Genomic DNA, 22,945 nt, shown 5'->3' on the forward strand with positions numbered 1-22,945 from the left:
TTTACGAATTTAGTTTTAACTTATTTACAATAGTTCTTCAAGAAACTAGTTCCATACTTTACAAGTTAAAGATTCAGACACCCTACAGTAAAACACACAGCATAATTATCGAGTTGTTTGTTTGCTACTGTCAGGAAAAAATAATACAAATAAATAATATGATTGTTATATGAGTCTGCATGAAATACAGATGCATGCAGACAGATAGGCCCTAACCCTTTCTTAATAAAGTGTATCCACATACTCTTCAAAATGTCAAACATTTCTACTCCTAAATTTAAATAATGGATTAACATGCTTTTTGTTAAATTCATCAATTGTAATTATTTGTTTCTGTTCATGATACATCCAGTCATGAATACAATCTTTAAGGATGCAATGGGCACTTTGAAAATGGAATAAAAACACACATTTTAATTCACAAATATTTAAATATATGTAAACATACAGATGTATGCACTTTTTCAGCAGTCCAATGCAAAACAGAAGAAAAAAAAATATATGACACAATAAATGTAAATTTGCAGGAAATTTTAAGATGTGTTTTTCAACATCTGCCTTACACCAACAGTTGTTGTATGAACTGTATATGGTTAATGCTTAAGACCATGTGATTTTTCCAGTTTCTTGTGAGATTCTAAGAAAATTATGTTTTTTTTACCACGATGTGAATACTCTGCTTTCCACTGAATCTGCCAACCAGGCTAATACAAAGAGAATGAAAAATCGCAACAACCCACTAAAAGACAAAACAATGAGCTTGATGTATAGTTGCAATTTAGTAGGTTGACTTTGTATAGTAGCATTATATTTATTTCCCTAAATTGTCAAGCAAGCAGAACCTGCAAATATAAAAAGAGAACTGACTCACAATATATTACACATTTGTAATTGTATAATAAACAATTCTGATTCCATTATAGTTGAGCAAAGAATTCAAAAACTTTGTAATTTAGAATAATTCTATAACTCTCATACAACAAACAGTGGCACATCAAATAAACTGACATTTAAAAAAAAATCCTTTGCACACTTGCAAACTGGGAAAAAAAAAAGCACACACCTTCCTCACACACACACAGCGTTCTCAACTAAGTTTCTTATTCTTCCTCTAAAGATTGCAGTTATGGCATGTTTTTTATGATTAGATATTATAAGATAGTATACAGAGGAGAAACATATTTAAGGTACAGGAGAGATTACATACTAAAGGTTGAGTGAGAGTTTATGTATGACAACGTGTATGCTCCCCAAAATAAAAGAAAACAATTGTAGATTCCAGATTGTTTGTTAAATTCGAACACACGAGCAATGAATTACTTGTCTTGTTATGGAGACATGAAAAGGAAATACAAACAGCTGGCCGTGTCTAGAGTAACATCATTATTTTCATTAAAAAGGATTCTTCAGCATCTATGTGAAATTACATGATTAGAAACCATTCATTTACATTTGATTGTCATTAGAAAATATCTATAAATCAAAGTCATCTATAAGGTATAAAAGCAGAACACATACATTTCTAAAAAATACCATCACAAAGAAGTCTGAGAATGTCGTATATCATTTGTGGCAAGGCCTTCGAACAGTATGAGACGCCAGTTCACTTTATACTTTACCGTGTACATATTTTTGATATATGGCTACATGCCATGCCAAAGTCTACAGTCTAAAAAGTAAAGCAGGTGAACACAATATCACTGACACCTTTTGGATGTTATGCTTTCCAATTCAGCGGCCCTGCAGTAAACGATGCCTTTAAGAAATGCACAATGATTAATCTGAGCTCACATTGGGTCAGAGAGGCATTACTTGGATAATTTCTAAGAATATGGCTGTGAAATTACTATCGAGTTGAATTCACACCTCTGTGACAGAATGCGCTGTCATGATAGTGTTCTGCTTAAAGCATCACACAGGTAGTATTATTATTGTGCAGGGCTTTTACATTTCTACTACTGCTGTTTGTGAAGTTGTGTTCACCCCTCCTGTATATTGGCCGCTATGTATTTACATCAGATAGTTTTGTCTACTGAATGAAAAAAGATTAAAGGTATATATTATCATTTAAATTTCAGTCTGTTATTGTCCACGCACCATGCACACCCTGTCTGCACTGTGTAAAAACTCACAGCCAGTGGTTTTTACATACATTAGCTTTTTGCTGCAGTAGGACAAAAGTCAAGGTTGTGAAAACATCAGAAAAAATTTAAATTCCAGCTCTCCGTCTAATCTCTAATAAAATATTGAAGAGGCAAACGTTGGTGTCTCACAAACCATTTATAGTAGTCCATCTCACTCCATCCTGATTTTCACTGAGAACAGTCATCCCTCGTTACCTTCCAAGGATTTTGATTACACTTTCTCCATGAGCCATCCTTTTTGATTTAGAACATCGAAACATTGAGAACCTAAAGATACAAACAAAAGCGATTTAGAAAACTTACAATCTAATAAAATATTATTTGTGACATTTAATGGACTATCTGAAGGCATGTTTTGCAATCACAGTTTGTCATCGGAATCACAAATAGAAATGTTTCACAGCCACATTGGTCATTTCTTACTGAATGGATAACTAAAGAGAGTCATTATTATCCTAACATAATGACTCTCATGAACAACCTGGACCCCCCACAGCTTATTTTAAATACTTAATATTTCATTTACACATTATTTCTATAAGAAGCTAACAGTATTATTAAAAGTGGAAAGTCCTTACCGAGTCATCCATGATGGAAGATGGATCAAAGTAGTCCGGCTTTAGTTCAGTTCTTTCTCTGCGATTTTTTGATGCAGGCTAAAATGTAAGGGACAAGACACTATTTCAACTTAAAAGTTTGAACATTTCAATAATTGAATTATACACACCACAGTTGTGGTTCTGAAATGCTTACATTTAGGTGACGTTCAGATTCTAATGTTTGGCATTGAAGGCATAAACCCCCATTTTAAATGACCATGATTGATCTGTTTAAAGTGTTCTTTTCAGCTCGGGTAGGTAGTTGCACAAAAAGCTCTAAGATCCACTTAACAGTAGAAAAAAGCATTAAGCAAATCACTGAAGATATTTTAGCTCTATTTTCTGCATGGTGGCCAAAAAATGTTTAAATGTTGTTGTCAATACACGTTTCCTCTGGATTTAAGTAGCAAAGAATTATTTCAGCTTTAGATTACCAGGTCAATGTCCATTGTGTCAAAATCCATGCCCTCATTGATGTCCTCCGATGACATCATCACATCCTCCACTATTGGCTCTTCATCATCCTCCATGAGTCCAGTGCCTCGACGACTGAGGGGTAAGCATGGATATGTTAGTAAAAAATAAAGTGCTAAATATGAAATAATAAGAATTCAGACTTTTTTTTTAATGGACTCCAATGGTGTTTTATCTTACATGGCTTGCTGCATGTGGTTCCTCATCTTAGCGTAGTGCATGCTAACCCGCTCCTGCTGCTGACACGCCTCAGCCTGTTGCCTCTGTGTCAACATCCAAGTAACCTGTGTGCTGTGGGACAGTGTTGAGTTTTAAAAGTGTTCTCAAAAAGCTCATGGTTTAACAAATGTAGTTCAGAAGCAAAAACAGCAGCACTAGCACATAGTGATTAGAATCAGGTATGGAGAAAGGGTTTGTACTTGTAATCAACAGCAGCCTGATGGTGATGGTGTGTCTGCTGCTGAGGAGGCAAAGGTTGATGGGGATGCTGCTCTGATGGCATGCTGTACGCAGCCGTGTAGCTGTCTTCGGGCCTCATCTTCTTTGGATCCCTCAGCACAGTGGAGGTGAGGTGGGGCGAGTGCATCATCATCGGCGTCTGCACGTTCTGCTCACGGTTCATCCACACTGCATCGCTGCTGCTGCAGCTGTTCTCTTCTGCTGCAGGAAGAAAGAAATATTTAACTACAGAACGCCCCGTGTTTGCTGCTAAGGAGAATGACCACCCCCTACTGACGGACTCACAATAAAAACACAGGTGTGATCATTTAAAGGCAAAAGAAATGCACACAATACTGTCCAAATTACTGCAACTATGCAGTTGTCAACTTTAAATACAAACTGGTGAAATAATTTATTTAATTCTAAGAGACAGAGGAAAATTCATGAAGTATACAAGTGAATTCATGCTTAAACAAAAGTCTAATGGTGCATCACCTTCAGGCATTTTCCTTTTGCTTGCCGTGGTTATCTTGGACTTCTTACTCCTGACGCTGGAGCCTCGACTGCTGATCCCGCTGATGACAGACATGTTGTCGTCATCGCCTCCAACCTGTAGGGAGTTCCTGTATGAGATGAGAGGCAGCCAGCAGTCCTCTCGCTGCAGGGCCATCTGAAAAGTCATGAAGCGCTCCAGATACATGTGACTGTAGAAGAATCAGAATGAAAACAGACACAGTTAGGACCTTTTCAGAGCTCTTTATCACAACTCCATTTATCCACCAAATACACAAACAATCAATAAATACTTACACTGTTCTCTTATCCTGCCGCATAAGTTTGCTGGAGAACTCACTCAGGACATCGAGGAAGGCTAGATTAAGAGGTGGGCCTCCCTCTCCATGGGGACTAGGTTCCTTAAATGCAAACTCAATTCCATTCCTAGAATAAATACAGAGAGGAACAATAAATGAATAACTAAATTCAATACAACACATACAGTACCTTTGTATGGCATTGAGATGCATGCACTATCTGTAAACCAAAGTCTCTCAGGATCATCACTTACTTATGCAACATTGCAATAGCCTCTCTGGTCTTCACCTGATCCAAGCCAAAAGTCAACGAGAAGCGTCGAGCGAGCTCTTTAATGCCACAGAAGGCTGACGATGAGCGGTCCACGTTCAAGCCAAGTTCAGACAACATCTCATTGAATAACTACAAAAGAAAAATGGAACACAAATAAATGCCTTTAATAGTTGAGTTAAGTTCACAGTCTGAGAGGTCTCCATCTTTGAATGAAATTGATTTGTGATCTGGGTTTTATGTCACCTAAAGCCTAATCTATTGTTAATAGAATGCTGTCTTAAAAAAACCTCCACCTTCCTCTGATCACACTGGTAAGACCTACGGTAAAAAGTGATGCCTTGTAGATAACATTAAAAGGTCAGAATCAACAGGAAGTGTTAATGGTACGAGGCTCTTCTTGTGTATTTCAAAGCATTAAGTAGAAACAGGGCAGCATTAATCATGTTGTCTTCATGCAATGAGTCTCACCGTTTGCAGGCTCAGTATCAGCGTCTTTGCACATTGGATTTTGTCGATTTGTCTTGTTTTGCTCATCGTTTCCTTGATGATGTCTCCGTAGTCATTGTAATACTGAGGACAGAGAGAGGTATTTACTGTTAAAAGTTAGAGCTGGATGGAATCCTTTATTAATGATTCCAAAGACTGGTTTGAACCTACCCTCATGTATTGTTTAAATATGTCTGCTGCTGTGTCCATTTGCACAACATTGTAAATGATTAATTTACAATAGGCAGCTAGAAGGTTTCTTCGCTTGTGCAAAGCCTCAATTTTACTGGCTTCATCATCGGGCTGTCCGTCTGAAAATACAAATACGACACATTTTTATATATCTGTAAATTTATATATATATATGTGTATGTGTGTATTTGTATGTATAGTAGTGGTTATTGACTCTGACCTGTGCTGTTGTTGTCATCATCCTGATCAATAAACACTTGATCCAGAATGAAGTTGAGCAGCTCTGCCTGTAAAGAAGCGTCTGGCATATAGACCAGAGGCTCCAGCTGCTCCCGGCCTGAAGACATTATTTGATGGCTGAAGATCAATAGCAGATCACACAGTATGGTGAAGGCCTGCAATAAACACACCTCTTCAGCTTTTTACGATAACAACCAACCAAACAATGTTTCTGAAAAATGTGGAAAACTCCGGGATGAAAGAATGAGTGTTATCCCACCTGCTCCTTTACTGCTGTGTTGACGCTGCTCAGGTAACGCTGGCACATTAAGCAGAAAGCTCTCATTTGCTTTCTCAAGGTCACCATATCACCCTGAAAAGCACAAATGATCAGTTAGGCCAGTAAAATAAAGTGAACTCCTTTCAAATGAACACGACTGAATAAGTATCGGTGTACATAATATTGTAGTTTTGTTACATTTGTCTTTAAAATAAATGAAAGCCTTTGACATATTTGACCATTTAGAACGAGATAAACATAATAAACAAATAAAAATGTTGAGCTTGTTTTAAAAACTCAGTGGCAATGTCCTTTAATTAAAAGTTATTTGTCATGATAACAATAATGAAATAAAGGGGCAAAACAGATGATGATTAGAACCACAGAGAGATAACCAATGAAGAAGCTATTAGCTGTCGTGCCCAGGAGGAGGCAAAATACTGTCAACCTGACTGTGACTGTTTATCTTTTATTATAAATATATTTTGCCAAGTGTCCAAAAAAATGCATCTTGACCATCATGTACATACCTTTACCGACGTGCTGTCTGAAGCCTTGGCCAGGTGCCACAGGATGATGTAATGTGTGCACTGCATAGCATGAATCACAATCTGTGGGGAAGCAGATCAGATGAGCCAGAAATGTTCAGTCAAGTCCATTAAGTCCAGTAGCATTAACATGTGTTGAACCAGGTTACTCAGAGGTAATCGGAGAAAACAGCCACACATATTGTTGAAACTAAACTGAAAGATGTCTGAAAGTTCTGTTATGAAGACTAATTCACACTTATCAAGCCTCAGTTGTGCGAGCTTTAGTTTCTTAATTTCCCAGTCTGAAAGTTTTTGTCATGTAAAAAGACAACAAGAAACTCAGTCACATTTTTCTAATCCCTACAGGGATACCTGTTCAGGCATATCTCCGTTCTGCAGACCTGTGTTGAGTAGCCGATAGTTGCTGGTGAAGAGGTCCCACTTAGAAAGGTCATGTGCACTGTAAGCAAAGAGACCACAAAAAAATTTAAAAAAATAACACGGATAATAATGACAAGATTAACATCCATCAAAGGTACACTTGTTTACTTGTGGAAAGCGCTGATCTTCTTGAGCGTAGAAAGAACCTGATAGACATCGTCCTCGTCTGGTTCTTCACCCTAAAACAAACAAAAGCAGTCCAACCCATTAGATCCTGAACACTCGCCCCTTTGGTTTCTGCACCATCCATGGAAAGAAACAAATCTCACCCACCTCTTGAAGGAAGTCCTCCAGGAGTCTGTTGAACTTGTCTACGAGTTCATCGAGGAACTGGGAGCGGGCGATGTCCACGCGGTTGTAGATGGTGAACTCTTCGTTGCAGAGATAGCGGTAGGTGGTGGAGCAGGCCTCCAGGACCTCAGTGTCTGTGTGCTTGTCCTGGACCTCCCAGATTTGTCGCAGCAAGGCATCCAAATGCTTAATGAGAGTGTGAAAGCACGTGACATCATTTAACTGACCCTGCATGCCATTTTCACAATGGATAATATACAGTAAAAATAAAAGTGACAAACCTTTTCTAACCGGCCCGTTGTGTAGATGTCAAGATCAAAGTACTTTGGTATTTGTAGCAAATTGGTCACCTTATCGATATCAACGCAGTACTGGGGCAAGAGAAAAGAAAGCAGTTATGATGGACAGTAGGAAACAAACCTGTCGTCTTAAAGTAGATACAAGCACATTAAGGTAATCACCTTTGCTAATAACAGAGGCAACGCAACCGCAAACATCTCTGTGATACGCGTCCGATCATCCAGCTGCGTTTTCTTCTCCTTTGCCGTCAGGACCTTTTCACGCACACAAAAACAATGTGTTAAAAAGAAACAACAGAGACAACAGTTCATCCTCTGTGAGCATAGCAACGTGTTTACTCACTCTCTTCCCTGAGCCTCTGCCCACTGGAGGATGGCATTCACAAGCCTGCCGAATGGCACAGAGCATGATCTCAACCAGAGCCGTCTCCTGCCGATCAGTCAGGGCTGAAATCACACACACACAGTTACTGATGGTGCAATGGGGGGAAAAAAAGTCTAACTGACTCAGCACAGAAGAGTTGGAAGAAAACAAAAGATTAGAATGATTTACATTTTTTTTTACACACTGGTGCTTAAAATCAGTCAGTTATTGTGTTAACGAGTGGACCCTCACCCTCCTCCCCTGTCACAGGCTCATCCAGCAGCAGGCTGATCATTGTCTCCCAATCCTTCAGCAGCTCTGAGCCACACTCCCACAAGCTGTCCACCAAGTAGGCCCCATGCTCATGGAGCTGTAACATACCATACAGTCCAATTGTAATAAAATATATAGATAAAAGGCAAGATTCTTCATCTGGTGGTACACTTGGTTAAAAGGAATTGAATAAAAAATATATCATCTTTCCTTATCAAATACTCAAGATTTTTTTTAGATGAAAACCAAACTTCTTAAGAAGGATGTTTTTTATTCTAATAAGCTTCAGGTAAGAATCTTAAAGCGAGACACAGATGCTGTTACCTCGCTCTCCAAGAAAAAGAAGACAGTGGTCTTGATGAGGCTGCCGTTGAGGCTCTGCCTGCCCCTCCTGGGGAGTCCCTCCTCCTCAGGACCCTGATGGCTGAAAAGCCTTAAATCAGCAGAATATGAAAAGGCTGTTAGAAATAACGGGTTAGGGGCAGGGGGAATAAACAACTTCTCTGTCTGTAGAAAGATAATGTTGGGATAAACATTGGGTGTCATTAAATTTTTGATAATGTGCATATAAATACAAAAACAAACAAACACTCTCAAATGTTTGTGTGGCGTGCTTCATCAAAGTGAACACGTCATATTTAACACAAACATTTTGCAGCACTATTTCTATAAGGAGACATTTTAAGGGAATTTGCTGTTATAGAACCAGGTGACATAAAACCCAGATCACAAATCAATTTTCATTCAAAGATGGAGACCTCTCAGACTGTGAACTTAACTCAACTTTAAAAGACGTTTATTTGTGTTCCATTTTTCTTTTGTAGTTATTCAATGAGATGTTGTCTGAACTTGGCTTGATACTTTTTGAGTATATGCAACAAAACTCCCGATGCATATTCTTTTTTCCACTAAAGTATATTCTGCAAAATCTTACACAATATCTTGCACAATAACGCCATTTCTGTGCACTTCTGTTTTTTTTTGTTGAAACCAAGTCATATCCTCAGAGCTCATGTGACATCTTCTAACCATGAAGTCACAAACTGTGACCTTACGTGAACGAGTCAGAAGCCACGAGAAAGAAAAGACGCAAAGAAACGCTTACTTCTTAAACAGAAACTCTCCTGCTGAAACAGCGATGGGTCGATGTGCTGAGTAAACCAGATGATACACACTCTCACAGTCCTCTGCTGACAGGACCTCATCACTGCTCCTGTGAGAAGAAGTGCAGACATGTTCAGTCATAAAGCTCGAAGATGAGCTTTTTTAATAATAATTTTAAGAAAGAGTTTGTGTGTTGATCACGTTGACTGGAAAGAGTATCAAGTCTTTAGTTACATGGAATGGTGTACTAAAACTCAACAGATGTGGAGGTTACTCACTGTAAGACCAGTGTCAGAAGTTTAATGGCTTGCACTGCAACGTCATATTCCTTGTCCAGAGTCATAGACACAATGCGGTCCTGTTGATGAGAGTATGTTGCAGGTACTGAATCTTATCTGGACAATTTCCTTAAACAGTTTCTGCTTTCATGCAACAGATATCATGAGGTCAAAATTACATAATTACTCTTTAGATGTGGGCATATATTGAAAGTGAAAAGCTCATATCACAGATGGAGAAGAAGCTGTGACTAGTGCTGACGTGCTGCAGCTGCTGGCTCACCTTGAAGCGACTTGTGAAGAGCTCCAGTCGTACTCCCAGCTCTCTGTTGTAGAACAAACCTTGAAGAGCCGTCAGGCACTTCAGCCGCACCTCACCTTGCTGCAGTCAGAGCAGAAAAGAGTGATTATGCAAATAAAGGGATCAAAAGGATTGATCAGATTTTGATCCAAGATGATATGAACTACATCAGATTTAGTCTCATAATAGTCATTGGTTACACTGGTCTTTTGCAAAATTAGATGCATTAGTTCCAATGAGACCTCAAGTGGGCCCACTTCATTGGGACTAATTTTGCCGGCATCTCTATAACTCTAAACATGTATATATAGGCTGTTGTGTGATTATTTTTAAATCAAAATTAGCTACTTGTATCGAGAACTTTATGTTAACGGTAACAAAACAGGTGAGACATAAATTATTATGCTATCCTTGCATCATATGATAAAAAGATCTATTTCAAATTTGAAAAAAAATTGGCATTCACTAAAAGCTGAATTTATAAGACAGCAGGTTACAGATTTTAAAACACAAAATCTCTGTCATTGCAAACTGTACTTTATTTTTTAATATTGCTATTCAAGGTATAGAAACCTTGACACAAGAGTTATTCTATCTGCCCTGGGATCAGTGCTTTAATAATACAGAGTACAGTGAAGAGAGAGAGTGACAGAGAGAGAAAGTGAGAGAGAGAGAGAGAGAGAGAGAGAGAGAGAGAGAGAGAGACTTTAGATGTGTGTCAGATCACAGCACAGTTTGCACTCGTTAAGGTTCATCACAGACAGATCTGTAAATAAAATCATACAATATTATTATTAAAGAGCCCATATTATGCCCTTTTTGGGGCTCGTATATTTAATCTATGTTCCTACTTTTGTACGTTCACAATAGATAAAGTCCGAAAAAAGTCAGAGAGGAGAGGAGTGTTTTTAAACTGGACGAGCTGCTCTTTGTGGCTCACTCCAGGAAGGAAGCGTTGTTATTATCAGCCAAACTTTTGTTTTTCATCAGTCAAGCCAGGAGAAACTGGTAAGAAGTGTGAACATAACTGAAGACTGTTAGGATGCGTGCGCAGTGCAGCTGTGTGCCTGTGGTTAAGTCCCATAGCTCTGATAAAATTCTTGCAACTTGTGAGCAAATAAAACTAAATAAATACTGCTCCTTCGATCTCTCTTAAAAAACAATTCTGTGTCACCTCTCTCTTTCTGTTCAGCCTGATTGCTGATTAACACAGGAGCAGCTCGTGCGCTCAGCCACGAGTCTTTTTTACGTTACTCCCTGCTGAGAAAATAGTTCAAATTGCCCTGTTTAATAAATTTTTGTATCATCATATTACCCTTTTACGTTGGTAATTATACATGGGTTTTTTTTACTTTTTTTACTAAAAATATTTAATTTATAAAAAATATCAAATTTTTTATTTATTTATTTTTATTTCCCTCTTCGCCCCAAAACGTCTCGCTCTCACGTCTCAAGGCCCGCGGGCCGAATCCGGCCCGGCAGCAGATTTCATCCGGCCCGCGGGCCTTGAGTTTGACACCTGTGACTTAGATCATTAAAACACTGTAAGCCATAATGTTTTTCTTAACATAAAAAACTGAGTGCATTGACTGAGCACCAATGATGCCGAGTCTGGATTTGATCAGCTCTTCTTAGGTGAGTTTAGTCATAAGTCGTCTGTGAGCACACCTTGTCATGCATGGTCCAGCCGACATACTTCAGGTAACTGTCATTGAGGAAAGCGTCACTGTACAGCTTCATCCACATTCCAATCTCTTCAATACAAATCGCTCGGATTTCAGCTATGGCATCCCTTTTGAAAGCACAAGAGAGAATGGATTACATTTAGATGACAGGCCCCTACATACACACAACTGTCTGATCAGTTCTGAAACTGAAACTATGTGGTGTTGACATACATTTCACACTAGGGGGAGCCAACAGGCCAAAACAAGACGTTGAAGGCACCTGTTTGTGTTAGGCTCAAGTGAGGTTAGAGGCAACACAGTGAATTCTCAGAGTCAACATACAGAATATTGGTCAATCAGGGGTTCACATACCGATATCTGTGAACAAACACTCCTTTGAAAATGGCATTCATCATGTTTTCGATTTCATCTTGATTTTCTTGAAGCTGAAAACAAAGAAAGTTTTCAGTTAATTAACATGAACATGAGAAACCATGAGAAATAACAGAAGCTGATGGTTTAGCATGAAAAGCAGACAGAAAACAGAGACTAATCCAGTGTGCATCCATGCAACGCAGAAAGTTAGAATTAGAGGCCGGGGCGCAGGTGGCCTAGCGGTTAGGTCAAATGTAATCATGTTTAAAATCTAGATCTTAATATCAATCAAAAGAAGAATTTATGGGATTTTCACCATAATCGATCAGAACTACGCCCCATGTACAGAGGCTATAGTCCTCCAAGCAGATGGCCAGGGTTCAAGTCCGACCTGTGGCTCTTTCCCCCCTAAGACTCCATTCTAACATCTTACCTCTTTACGCTTCTGTAACAGGAGCTCCAAGCGGTCATTGGCTCTTTTTGCAACAACCTTGTTCCTCTCTGCCTCGTACTGTCTCTGCGTGTTGTCCATGTTGATGCTCAGGTTCAGAGCAACATTGACCAAGGCCGTCATTAGCTTCATGGCTGGAAAAGATCATAAAAGTTAAGAAAGACTCACAAAGGAAAAACAACATGATCGTGTAGCAGACTAGCAAAGTGAAACACACATTTCAACTGACCTGCTTGTGTGCTTGTGTGTCTGAACGCCCGGACCTGTGAGTCGGACAGGCCGGTGAGCAGGGAGATGACTGTGTCCATCATATATTCGTCGTAGATGATGCTGTACTGACACTGACGCACCAGAACGGCTATGAAGTCACAGAAGCTTGTCCTGAATTTCTTCCACTGAGGTCCAGACTGAGTAAGTGGATAGTCGCCACTGTCCTGTTTGATGAGAAAAAAAAAAAAGAGAGATCATCAATATCATATCTCCTGCCTGTATCTACACAGATGTATACTTAGATTCCTCCTTTCATTGATAATAAGTTCAGGAGGTAAAGTAAAAAAAAAATCAGCCTGTATCACCTCATCAAACTCCTCCGTCATTTTGCGGATGATTTCAGAGTTCTGCATATGTCTGAACATTTCTCCACTCACAGCACCTGTGTGACAAATCACACAACAGAAGAAGAGTTTAGCACTTTAATTTGCTATGATACAACAAAGTCTTCGACATATTTAGACACATAATCACATCGCGTATTTACCTTTGCAGCCAGAGCACTGGATGAAGAAGTTGATTAAGTCCAACAGAGCGACATCCCTGTCATGTTTGTACGCCTCGATCCAGTCATCAACAACAGACTAAAAAAGAAACCACAGAATTGAGTGATGCGTCAACCCCCACCCAAAACATCTTTTAGTACTATAAACCTACTTAAGCCCTGTATAATTGATCCCATCTACCAAAAATTGAACCTACAGCTATACCACAATTTGAAATGTTTAAACAGCAAACAAATAAGAAAAGGTTGACAGGAACATTTAAAACAAAGACATTATCTCCTCTCCCTACCTGCGTTGCACTCTTCCCCATTTTAACCACCTCGAACAGAGTCATACTCTCCGCCCCATTCTCCGGATGATGGCCATTCACCCGGCCGGGACCAGGGACCCTCCCTGCTCCCCCACTTTTGGCCTTGTCTCCGAGCCCCCTCTTCCCTTTCCAGGCTGCCTGTTGGGGACAAGATGTTTCATTCCGCTCAGAAGTGTTTTAGTTCTATCATAGACTTTACAATTGATCACCATTTGAAAAGACAAGAATGGTGAAAACTCAGAGACACATCAGGACGTATTTCAAAGCAAAACAATAAATGTAATAACTATGTAGCTTACGTTAGACCTCAGCTAACATTAGCATTTATTCCCCAGCCAGCTAACATTCTTTTTTGACGAAGTCGCACAATACCATAAGAAAGATATAAATGAATATGAATCAACATTTGATTTAAGCTTGGAATTAAAACACACTAATCCTTCATAGTACAGTGTAGCACTATCCTTCAGTAATCTCAGCTAGGAAGTTGTTAAATGTAATTGTTAGCTGTTGTCTATCTACATCATTTCACCTTTCATGATTTAACAGCATGGCCTTGTAGCAAATGCATGCTGGGATCGGCACACGATATACGATTTGAAAAACATACCATGCCCCTCCCTGTCTTTGCATTTTTGCCATCGGGATCCTCAAGGTCAGTATCTGAAGACAACTGAGATTCTGCCTCCCTGTTCAGAACACATCGAGTCATTACATGCAGGATTAGACTTCAAACACAACATTTAGGCTTTAGTATGTACATAGCAGTTTACAAACAAAAACAAGAGACACTTTTCCATGTTGAATTCAATGAGTAACGTCTGTAATGCATTGCTTACTGGGGAAATTGAAACTCTGTGTGCAAATCCTGCGCTGCTATCATTTCTTTAACATTTTCTGTATGTGCTGGAGTTAGTGCTTCGACTGCTCTGGGCCCCGGTGGTTTCTTCTTCTCTGCTGCACCTGGAAAATAAGACAAAAATAGAGACGTTTGTGGAGGAATGAAGCTCCGGCATTATCTGCAATAACACTTTATATTGTATTTAATGCTGGGGCTATATTTCAGAGACACTTTTAGAACTTAAAACCAAGACAAGAGGAGAACATGTAGAAGTTTCTATGATGGAAACTGCCAATTAGGTTCAAACCCCTCACTGTAAACCTGCAGACATCATGATGATGTGGACCATGCACAGATATGATGTGTTCTGTTAAGGTGGGGGAAAAACTTCAGTAAATACCCCGATAACACGGCACAGTGTTTCATAGTAGAGCTCCTCAACTTCAACTTTTATAATAACCATAATCAATCCTCCACATTTCATCATCATTACAGTAGCTAATGTTAATATTAGACTAATCAGTCTGCTGTCATACTCAGCTGTTACTGTTATTACTACACTTACTTCTACCATTATCATGTCCACTGTAAATCTATCTTATTCACTGTTGCTCCGTCTCTCTCTTTCTGCATCTCGCTCTATCGCCCTCACAACTCCGACACACTTTCCGCAGATGGCTGTTCATTATGAAACTGGTTCTGCTCAAGGTTTCTGCCTGTTAGACGGCAGTTTTTTTTCTTGCCACAGTAACTTTGCTAAATATTGCTCGGTGCTGTGCTCATGGTGGATTAATGTCTGGTCTTTGTAAATAATATAACAAAGAGTAAGCTCTAGACCGGCTCTTTTGTAAAGTGTCTTGAATTAACATTTGTTATGAATTAGCAGTATAGAATTAAAGACTGATTGACTGATATGAGTCATGTACAATGTGGACACAAGGATTCCCTGTGTAATCTTTGAAAGCTGATGGGCCCTTGTTGCTGCATGGCTGGATCAGTCTTACCACTGAGGAGGTAATTCCTCATCAAGTGACTCATTCAAACTGTAGATTGTGAAGATGTGCTCATTAACTCATCACTGTTTGGCACAGTCATTTCATACTGCAAACTTATTTAGTTTAGATCTTAAATAAGAGCCTGTACTGTTTGTGTTTCCCACTGCAGATGCATGTTTATTCTGAAGAGCAGAGAGGCACGATGGCTTCCTTTTATACGTTCATACGTCACTATGAAATGCTAAGGCCTACAGAACCTGAAAGAGCATGTTTGCTGAATTTTGTAGCTGTTTTAGTTTCAGGATGCCATGATGCTGCCTCACTGTCACAATGACGTGGGTGGCTCAGTGGTGCACCTGAACATAGAACAGAATGATTACGATTTCAAGGATCTGTGGTGTGGATTTCCTGCGATGTCACAATGTCTGCTGTGACGGTATAAAGACAGAAAATGAAGCATTGACAATTTGGAGAGAAAAGTAGACCCTCATAGGATTGACCACATTTTTTCCGCTAAGATTTTTAATCAAAACTTTGTTAATGTAACAACTGATGGTTTCAAAAAGTACCAAAGCTTTAACTAACTACAGATCTTTCACCATATTTTCAGAATGTTTCAGTACAGAGACAAATTGGGTTCATGCAATTTAGACACTGTGCAGGGTTTTAGTCAATTTACCAGCTATTCTTTGGTAATAAAAAAACAATAAATTATCCAGTATGGAGTTGCAAGAACTTCTATTTGTATTGCTGTGGTATTGAAACAGTAGTTGGTATTGTTTGACTTTTACTAAGATTATATCAATCCCTCACACATCGAAAAATAAAATGTAAATATAGATAGCTATGTACATGTGAATATGTATGAACATAAATACTATAATCAGTCAGATGTTTGTTGGTACCGTGTGTCACTGTGCTTTAAGATTTGTGACTGCTTGTAGACGCCTTACTCATCACTGTGACCTGCATATTAAATCTGATTGGCCATCCTTGAAGCTGCACAGGTACACTGGCTGAGTGTTATTTATAAAGCTCTTCTTGGTTTAGTTCCTTCTTATTTATGTCCATACCTCCAAAGAACCAGAAGCCACTATGCCTTGCGTTCCTGTGATGTTTTTTTTTTAAATGACTGTCCCTCGTGTCGGCACTGAGCTCGGGTAAAGAGCTTTTAGTTTTGCTGCTCCATCTGCATGGAACTTTCTCCAGAATGACTGGAAACTGGCAGATGTCATTACACTTGAAGCCTTTCACTCTATCTTAAAAGACAAGAAAACGTGCGACCATTGGACAGCACCTTTGTTTTTAAATTTTAATCTGTGATCAAGACTCTGCACTCTATCTGCAAACTGACTTGAACATTTCAATTGTTGTTGCTCTTAAATTATTATTTGTAAACGTTTTTTCTTAATCATGTAATATTAATATGACGTGTGCTGCTGCTGATCTTGATCTCAATTACCTGGTTAAATAAAGGTTAAATAAATAAATAAAACGTACCATCTCGCTTGTGTATGTACCATTTATTTACTTATTTGTTCATTTATTTTGTATGGATGTGGGTTAAAAAACACTTAAAAGAGTTAACTTGAAACAACAGGAAATGTATATTGACTGAAACAATAAAATATGTTTTGATTTTCATATTTGTCTTGATTTGGATGATTCAATTACAATAAAATAGAATGTATAGTGGAGGTGGGAGAATTAATCAATACAGCATATAATAATATTTTATTGATATGTGTATATTATAATACCTTCTACTATATTTTATTGATATGTATATTGTGGAAAATACCAAAAATGTACCATCTGGTATTAAAATTATGTCTATAGGTAGATGATGGTTTTGACTAAAATATGAAATGATTTTCTGACTTACTCAAGATGAAATCACACTGACTGTTAGATGAAGAAAACAACTGAAAAAAGGCATCTTGTTCACAGCCTTGGACAGAGATTGTGCTGAGAAAAACAGGTTGGTAATTTAATAAAGATCAAACTTGCTGTTGGCCAGATGGTTGTCTGACAACAAGAAGAACCAACACCAAACCTTCAACTGCTGACGGTCATAAAGGAGCTAATAATAGCACGCATACTGCTGCAGACATTAGTCTTGACCACAACAATAAATTGTTCACTTACTTCTATCTTTGACAAACTGCTACATCATATGTATGCTTAAGTTTAATGCTTTAACACAAATGGTTTATTGTCATTTACTACAAAGTGCTGACTGGCTTATGTGTGTGTGTGTGTGTGTGCGCTTTTAAACTTGGTATATGAGGAGCGTTAAAGGTAGACCCTTCACTTTCCACTTGTGAATACACATTTGAATTTAAAACAGTTTAAACCAGGGGTCTCCAACTTTTCTTCATCTGAGAGCTACTTTGAAAAAAATGAAAGTGGCCAAGAGCGACTTGCATCAAATCGCTTGCATTTATTTACACAGCACCACATCAGCTGAATTAAGCTACTGTTTGTACACATGTGAAACTGGAATAAGCCAATGCTTATCAATAATCTTAAATTCACATCAAGGTCCAAGAAAAACATGTGAATATTTGACACTTCTTATTGTGCCACATAGTAAGATATGTTGCTGAAAATTCACATCAATGTCCAAGAAAACATTACTACTTTACACTTGTTTTTATGGGCCAAATACATGAATAGTGGGAAGAGGTGCATTTACTGTAGTCAGATTTATTTTGATTTTTAACACAGTCAGTCAACCTATAGGTGAGCTACTGAAAACCTGCCCGCGAGCTACCTGTAGCTCCCGAGTTACCTGTTGGAGACCCCTGTTGTAAACGATTATAATTAGTATGAACATGAAGTAGTTTGGTTACTTCAGTGCTTCAAACTTTATCTGTTATTTGTCGCAGATATAATCCGTGAAAGAGCAAAGTGTGTGGGCGTGTTTAGGTAAACACTCGCACATTGTAAGAGCAGGGCACACATGACATATGGTTGTTCTTTGTTCTGACCACGGGGGGGGGGGGGGGGGGGGGGGGGGGGGGGGGGGGGGGGGGGGGGGGGGGTCCGGACTTTGGACGTAAGAAGACCATACATGGAAACGCGTACTGGGATTGTACGCCACCGTCGCGGTTAACGTTACTTTCTGAGACAAGTAACGCAGATGTAACGTCGCATTAGTACAAGTATTCGTGGCAGGTGGTTGTCAAAGTAAACTCTAGAGCTACTCTTTCAACAAATAGATCCTAAAATGATTGTGACGCGCAGTTGTTCACTTCCGAACTACAAACACATCTGCAGATGTTTGGAGGTTCAGTCTCTTCCTGACCTGCAGTCTGCAGCTAAAGCAGCTCTCAGGCTAATACGAGAGAATCTCTGTGACGTTAGCCGAGACATCACTCTGTTAGCCACATTTGGACATTCACATTTAATACCGTATTTGTACCGAGCGATGTACATTAGGATAAAGTTTCACTGAAGGATTTTGAAGCGTCAGATTACCTGGACTAGCAATGCCGTTAGCTGTGTTAGCTTTCTAGCAACACCACTCGCTACTGAACGTCAGGTGTAAAGTTACGTCTCTGAAATAATTTACCTTGATTTAAAAAACGTACCGAGTTAAATCTTTACCAATTACTACCTGTAAGACTAATGTCAAACGCATAGGTAACTACCCTGAACAGCAGCATCGATCTAAATTTCCTGGATGTAAACGTAGCGTTCAGCTATCCGCCATTTTACAACTTACCTCGTTTTAAATCATAGACGGACTTTAACCAAGTAATCCAAACGTTGAAAAGAGGATGCTTTCATTAATTCCCTGCACAAACTGTCATTTAACAAATCTAAAAAATAATGTATTTATTTACTAGCTAACGTTGAGAAGCTCCTTTGAGGCTAACATAGCAAGGCACACTTTGTATTTTCGCTGTTTTTCATGCAGCACACACACCACCTGTCGGTGACACCGTGAACTGCAGCTGTGAAGGTCCATATAATGTCTGTCAGTGCTCTGAGCAAGCTGCACACTTCTCTCCCGTGCACCCTCCTTAAAAACAATGTCAAGACTGGAATTCCTCTGCATGTCCCTGGTAAAGATACAGTCCTTTATAGGCTAGATTTTTACATTATCTCTAATTTTAATAAGTAGTAAAGTAAAGTAAAGAAGACCTTTTGTGCATGTTAAACATTATGATCTATCTTTTAGATATGTGGAAATCTTTACCCTCCAGTGAATTGATGAAGAAATTAGGGTGTGAAAAACTGGAATCAGTGCAATTAATGCTGCAGGCTTGTATTGCTTTACAAAATAGAATAAAACTCCTTTTGAGGTGCACCCCCGACTCCCTTTGTATTAACAAACCTTGAAAATACCTTCTTCCAGAGGGAAACAAACTTTAAATGTTGCATTCTGATTTAAAACAACTATCACTGATGCATGTACATTGTTTTAATTGTCACATACAATAGCCAACATTATTTTTTTCTTGGCTATATTTATTATTTTTTGCTATAGTTCGACTCAGATTATCAATTGTATATCAGAATTGTATATCTTGAGATTATGTCTTTACGATTTATTATAAACACTTAATTCAGCTAAGATTTTATTAATTGGGTGCTAGTTCATAAGTCAAAAAAGTAGCCTATAGTTCCCCCTGATTTTACTGATTTTGGATGTGAGCTTTCAATGCAGGGACCCCTAGTGGACTAATTCAGTCACGCAGGTTTGTCATGGTTTGGTTTTTCTTACAGTAAAATGTTCTCATCCAAAACGTACATACATTCTTGTCAAAACACAGAACACAATAAGAGAATTATAATAATAATTAAGAAATAAAGTATGAAAAAATTTCTCTTCAGAACTTTGACAGCATTGACATTTTATTGTTCCATTAATAATATCTTACAGGTTTTGTAAGTTGCAGTGGTAAGCAGTAGGCTACCAACTTGAAAAGCCTACAACTGTTAGTAGTTATGACTAATTCTAGAATCCATGTCATATGTTTCCTTGATATCAAAATACAGAGTCATATCTTAATAGGGGAGTGATGGAAACAGATGTGATGTAGTGCAGTGTCACACGAAAATCTCGAGTCACACATGGAAAAAGGAGAGAAAAGTCTAAAGTTCTGTGAGGCCACATGTGGAAAGTGGTTTGATTTTTGGACAGGCAGGTTGTCCTCTACATGAACTCATGGAGGAAACTGTTTACTGTCCCTTCAGGAGTCTCCTCCAAAGGCAGCCCCTGACAGAAGGAAGGCACCAACAGGAGATCAGGATCCTTGATCTCCATTTCGACTTCCATGTTGCTGTGAGAGAGTGATATTAAAGTTCAGTTTTTCTTACATATTAAACATAGCCAGTGCATCCAACAAAATCAAGAAAGTTGAATAATAGTTCTAAAAAAAAAAAAAAAAAGCAGTTATAATGAAACTCACAAACCTGATTAAGAATGGTGTGGTCTCAGAGAAGTAATATGCGCTGATTGGCAAACATCCCATGGTTACAGACATTCTGTAATGGCCTGAAAAAGACAGAACATGATTAGGTTGCATGTAATGTCACCTTGATTCAACACTTCTGTCACAGTTGTATTTTTCAGCACCTTTGGAGTCTGTGAAGTCTCCAGTCCATATGTTGAGTGTCAATCCCTCCCCTTCGATGGAGGGACTCCCGCTGTGTACGGTAGAGTGGAATTTAGCATCATCGGGAATATCTAGAGGGTGCAGGCTGCAATGCAGTTTCTTCTTCTCACAGCTCTGGTTCTTGCTGTCGATCTCGTAGAATATCCCCTGCCAGATAAGATGTATCAGTCAGGGTCTAAATCTGCATCAAATGAACTCTTAACAATACCTATTTATTTTAAAGAAATAGATCCATTACCTCATCAAAAAACATCAGTAGATCCAAACCTACAGATGTGTTCACGGGGTGGCTCTCGTTCGACCTGAACCGAAGCTTCCTGCCCATTGAATCATAAGTGAAGGCACCGACTGCTTTCAGTTCACCCTTTAGGGACATCTGGTACCAATCGAACACACACATACAGAGACAAAAAGATAAAGATTTTAATACTATATTCTAAAATCCTATAAAAAGAACCAGAAAGACCAATTTGAACTCACCACACTCATTAGCCCTGTCATGTTGGGTGTATCTGAAACACAAGTCAGTCAGATAGATCAAACACATATTCAACAAAATATAAGACATTTACACATTTTAGACTTTAGTAAATTGACTCAAACTGAAAATATGTGATCTTGGACCTAGCTTAAAGAAAATCTAAAAATCAAATAGCAAAGAGGAAGCAAATTGATGGAACTACTTAATCTTACGACAGGGATGATGATGGTGGTCCGCATGGCTGGTGGCGGTCAAGCACATGAACACGAAGAGCGCAGCGGCTGCAAACATTTTCCCGGTCCAGATAGAGTCACCAAACAAGTAGAAGGCAAAACCAACTCTAAGCACACCTTGCTTTCAGCTAAATCACTGCTGCTTTTATAGGGATAAGACTGGCGAACCACATTATTGATACCAAAAAAAACATGGATAGCACACTTTCGAAATCAAGCTGTCTAAACAGATTTGACCCCGTCACAGCAGGGAGGGACCCAGGAAAAGAATTGTCTTTGGCTATACTTTAATTTTGGTTCATGCAGCTGTCCTCAGATGTTTTTGAGCAACAACCATCCCTGCTGCCCCCCCCCCCCCCCTCCTCCATGGAGGATAATCACATGAGGGAAGTAGAGCTATACCATGACATACAAAGATGACATTAAGAGACAGTAACTAAATACCATGTTTACCTCTCTTTTCCTGCCCTTTTCATACACCTCTGCCAAGTGCTTGTAGCTTTCCGTTACAAGACTTAAGACTTGTGAGAACACTTTTTTTTACATTGCAAAGTTGTATCAGAAGAGCAGCCATCCGCTTGCACATAAATAATGAAAGGAGAACCCTCCAAGACATTTCATCTGCCACAAGTAAGTGTGGTTCTTTCTCTGGAAAAGCCCCAGTTTCTTGCAGTATCTTTTTAGTGTCCTGATATATTATGACAACATAATGCTGACACGTCAAAAGAATGTGTAGTTTCATATCTGCATACGAAAAACCCCAACACAACTAATGGGATATTTTGAGATCTGGTCAAACTGTTGTTTTAAAGTAGGTCATTGAGGTCCAGTAATGATTGTAATATATTTTCTGTGACCAGGATGCTTTCAAAGAAGCGTTCAGTGCTTTGAGGTGGATTATTTGAAGCCTCCTTCCTCCAAACAATTGTATAAATATTTCCCCTTGATCTCTTCTGGATTATTATTCGATAAACAGTTAAAGACTAATTTTTTTAATGTTTTAAATTAAACTCTCATCAGGCAACGGAAGAGACGTTAACAAATAAGTAAATTAAGAGAAACATCATTAATTAACAATCAAGTAATTATCTTTGTATGGTGCCTTACCATATAAAGATAATAACGTTGATTTCCATGGACATAACACTTTCTCCATTTTTAAAAGCTTTTTTCCAAAGGTAATTTTTTATTACCAGTTCATTAATCTGTTCTGATATATGAGTATGTATATCGATTGGTCTATCTGACCCTGTCATTGATGGATTACAAAAATATTGAATGTAGCTCTATGTAAAGAGATAAATACATTTATCATAATTTGGCTTCAGAACAGAAAGCTCTGAAGGCTGTAGGGCATTCAGATAGTTTTCTTTAGGCGATAGGA

General features: G+C 38.7%; 2 protein-coding genes across 2 annotated transcripts; both read right to left on the reverse strand.

Annotated features, from left to right (window-relative positions):
• Nucleotides 1–394: 394 nt before the first annotated feature.
• stag2a (STAG2 cohesin complex component a) lies at nt 395–19,161 on the reverse strand. Its single transcript, XM_061055497.1, has 34 exons — nt 18,948–19,161; nt 14,221–14,344; nt 13,992–14,070; nt 13,361–13,519; nt 13,053–13,149; nt 12,871–12,947; nt 12,525–12,729; nt 12,278–12,429; nt 11,842–11,915; nt 11,471–11,594; nt 9,785–9,883; nt 9,502–9,581; nt 9,225–9,332; nt 8,444–8,552; nt 8,099–8,216; nt 7,826–7,929; nt 7,645–7,737; nt 7,465–7,554; nt 7,166–7,369; nt 7,001–7,071; nt 6,824–6,911; nt 6,452–6,532; nt 5,922–6,014; nt 5,643–5,817; nt 5,402–5,541; nt 5,213–5,314; nt 4,725–4,873; nt 4,469–4,597; nt 4,154–4,362; nt 3,637–3,874; nt 3,398–3,508; nt 3,178–3,292; nt 2,723–2,800; nt 395–2,411 (listed from the first exon to the last, which is right to left on the reverse strand). Exons 2-34 carry the CDS (start codon nt 14,262–14,264, stop codon nt 2,388–2,390), a joined length of 3,819 nt encoding a protein of 1,272 aa, XP_060911480.1. The 5' UTR covers nt 14,265–14,344; nt 18,948–19,161; the 3' UTR covers nt 395–2,387.
• A 904-nt stretch (nt 19,162–20,065) lies between these two features.
• Nucleotides 20,066–21,675, reverse strand: epd (ependymin). The gene is made up of 6 exons (XM_061055496.1): nt 21,541–21,675; nt 21,328–21,359; nt 21,086–21,223; nt 20,808–20,994; nt 20,645–20,726; nt 20,066–20,511 (listed from the first exon to the last, which is right to left on the reverse strand). The coding sequence occupies exons 1-6, from the start codon at nt 21,617–21,619 to the stop codon at nt 20,385–20,387; spliced, it is 645 nt and encodes a 214-aa protein (XP_060911479.1). The 5' UTR covers nt 21,620–21,675; the 3' UTR covers nt 20,066–20,384.
• Nucleotides 21,676–22,945: the final 1,270 nt, after the last annotated feature.

The sequence above is a fragment of the Labrus mixtus genome, chromosome 14, assembly GCF_963584025.1.
Source record: "Labrus mixtus chromosome 14, fLabMix1.1, whole genome shotgun sequence".
Taxonomy (NCBI): Eukaryota; Metazoa; Chordata; class Actinopteri; order Labriformes; family Labridae; genus Labrus; species Labrus mixtus.

Coding starts and splice junctions, on each gene's coding strand:
- stag2a (XM_061055497.1), bottom strand. CDS start 14,264: ATGATAGCAGCGCAGGATTTGCACACAGAGTTTCAATTTCCCCA. Junction 12,430..12,524: donor ACACACAAGCACACAAGCAG/GTCAGTTGAAAT, acceptor GATCTTTTCCAG/CCATGAAGCTAATGACGGCC. Junction 9,884..11,470: donor GCTGGACCATGCATGACAAG/GTGTGCTCACAG, acceptor CTCTGACTGCAG/CAAGGTGAGGTGCGGCTGAA.
- epd (XM_061055496.1), bottom strand. CDS start 21,619: ATGTTTGCAGCCGCTGCGCTCTTCGTGTTCATGTGCTTGACCGCCACC. Junction 21,360..21,540: donor CCACCATCATCATCCCTGTC/GTAAGATTAAGT, acceptor CTTGTGTTTCAG/ATACACCCAACATGACAGGG. Junction 20,727..20,807: donor AGACTTCACAGACTCCAAAG/GTGCTGAAAAAT, acceptor TGTCTTTTTCAG/GCCATTACAGAATGTCTGTA.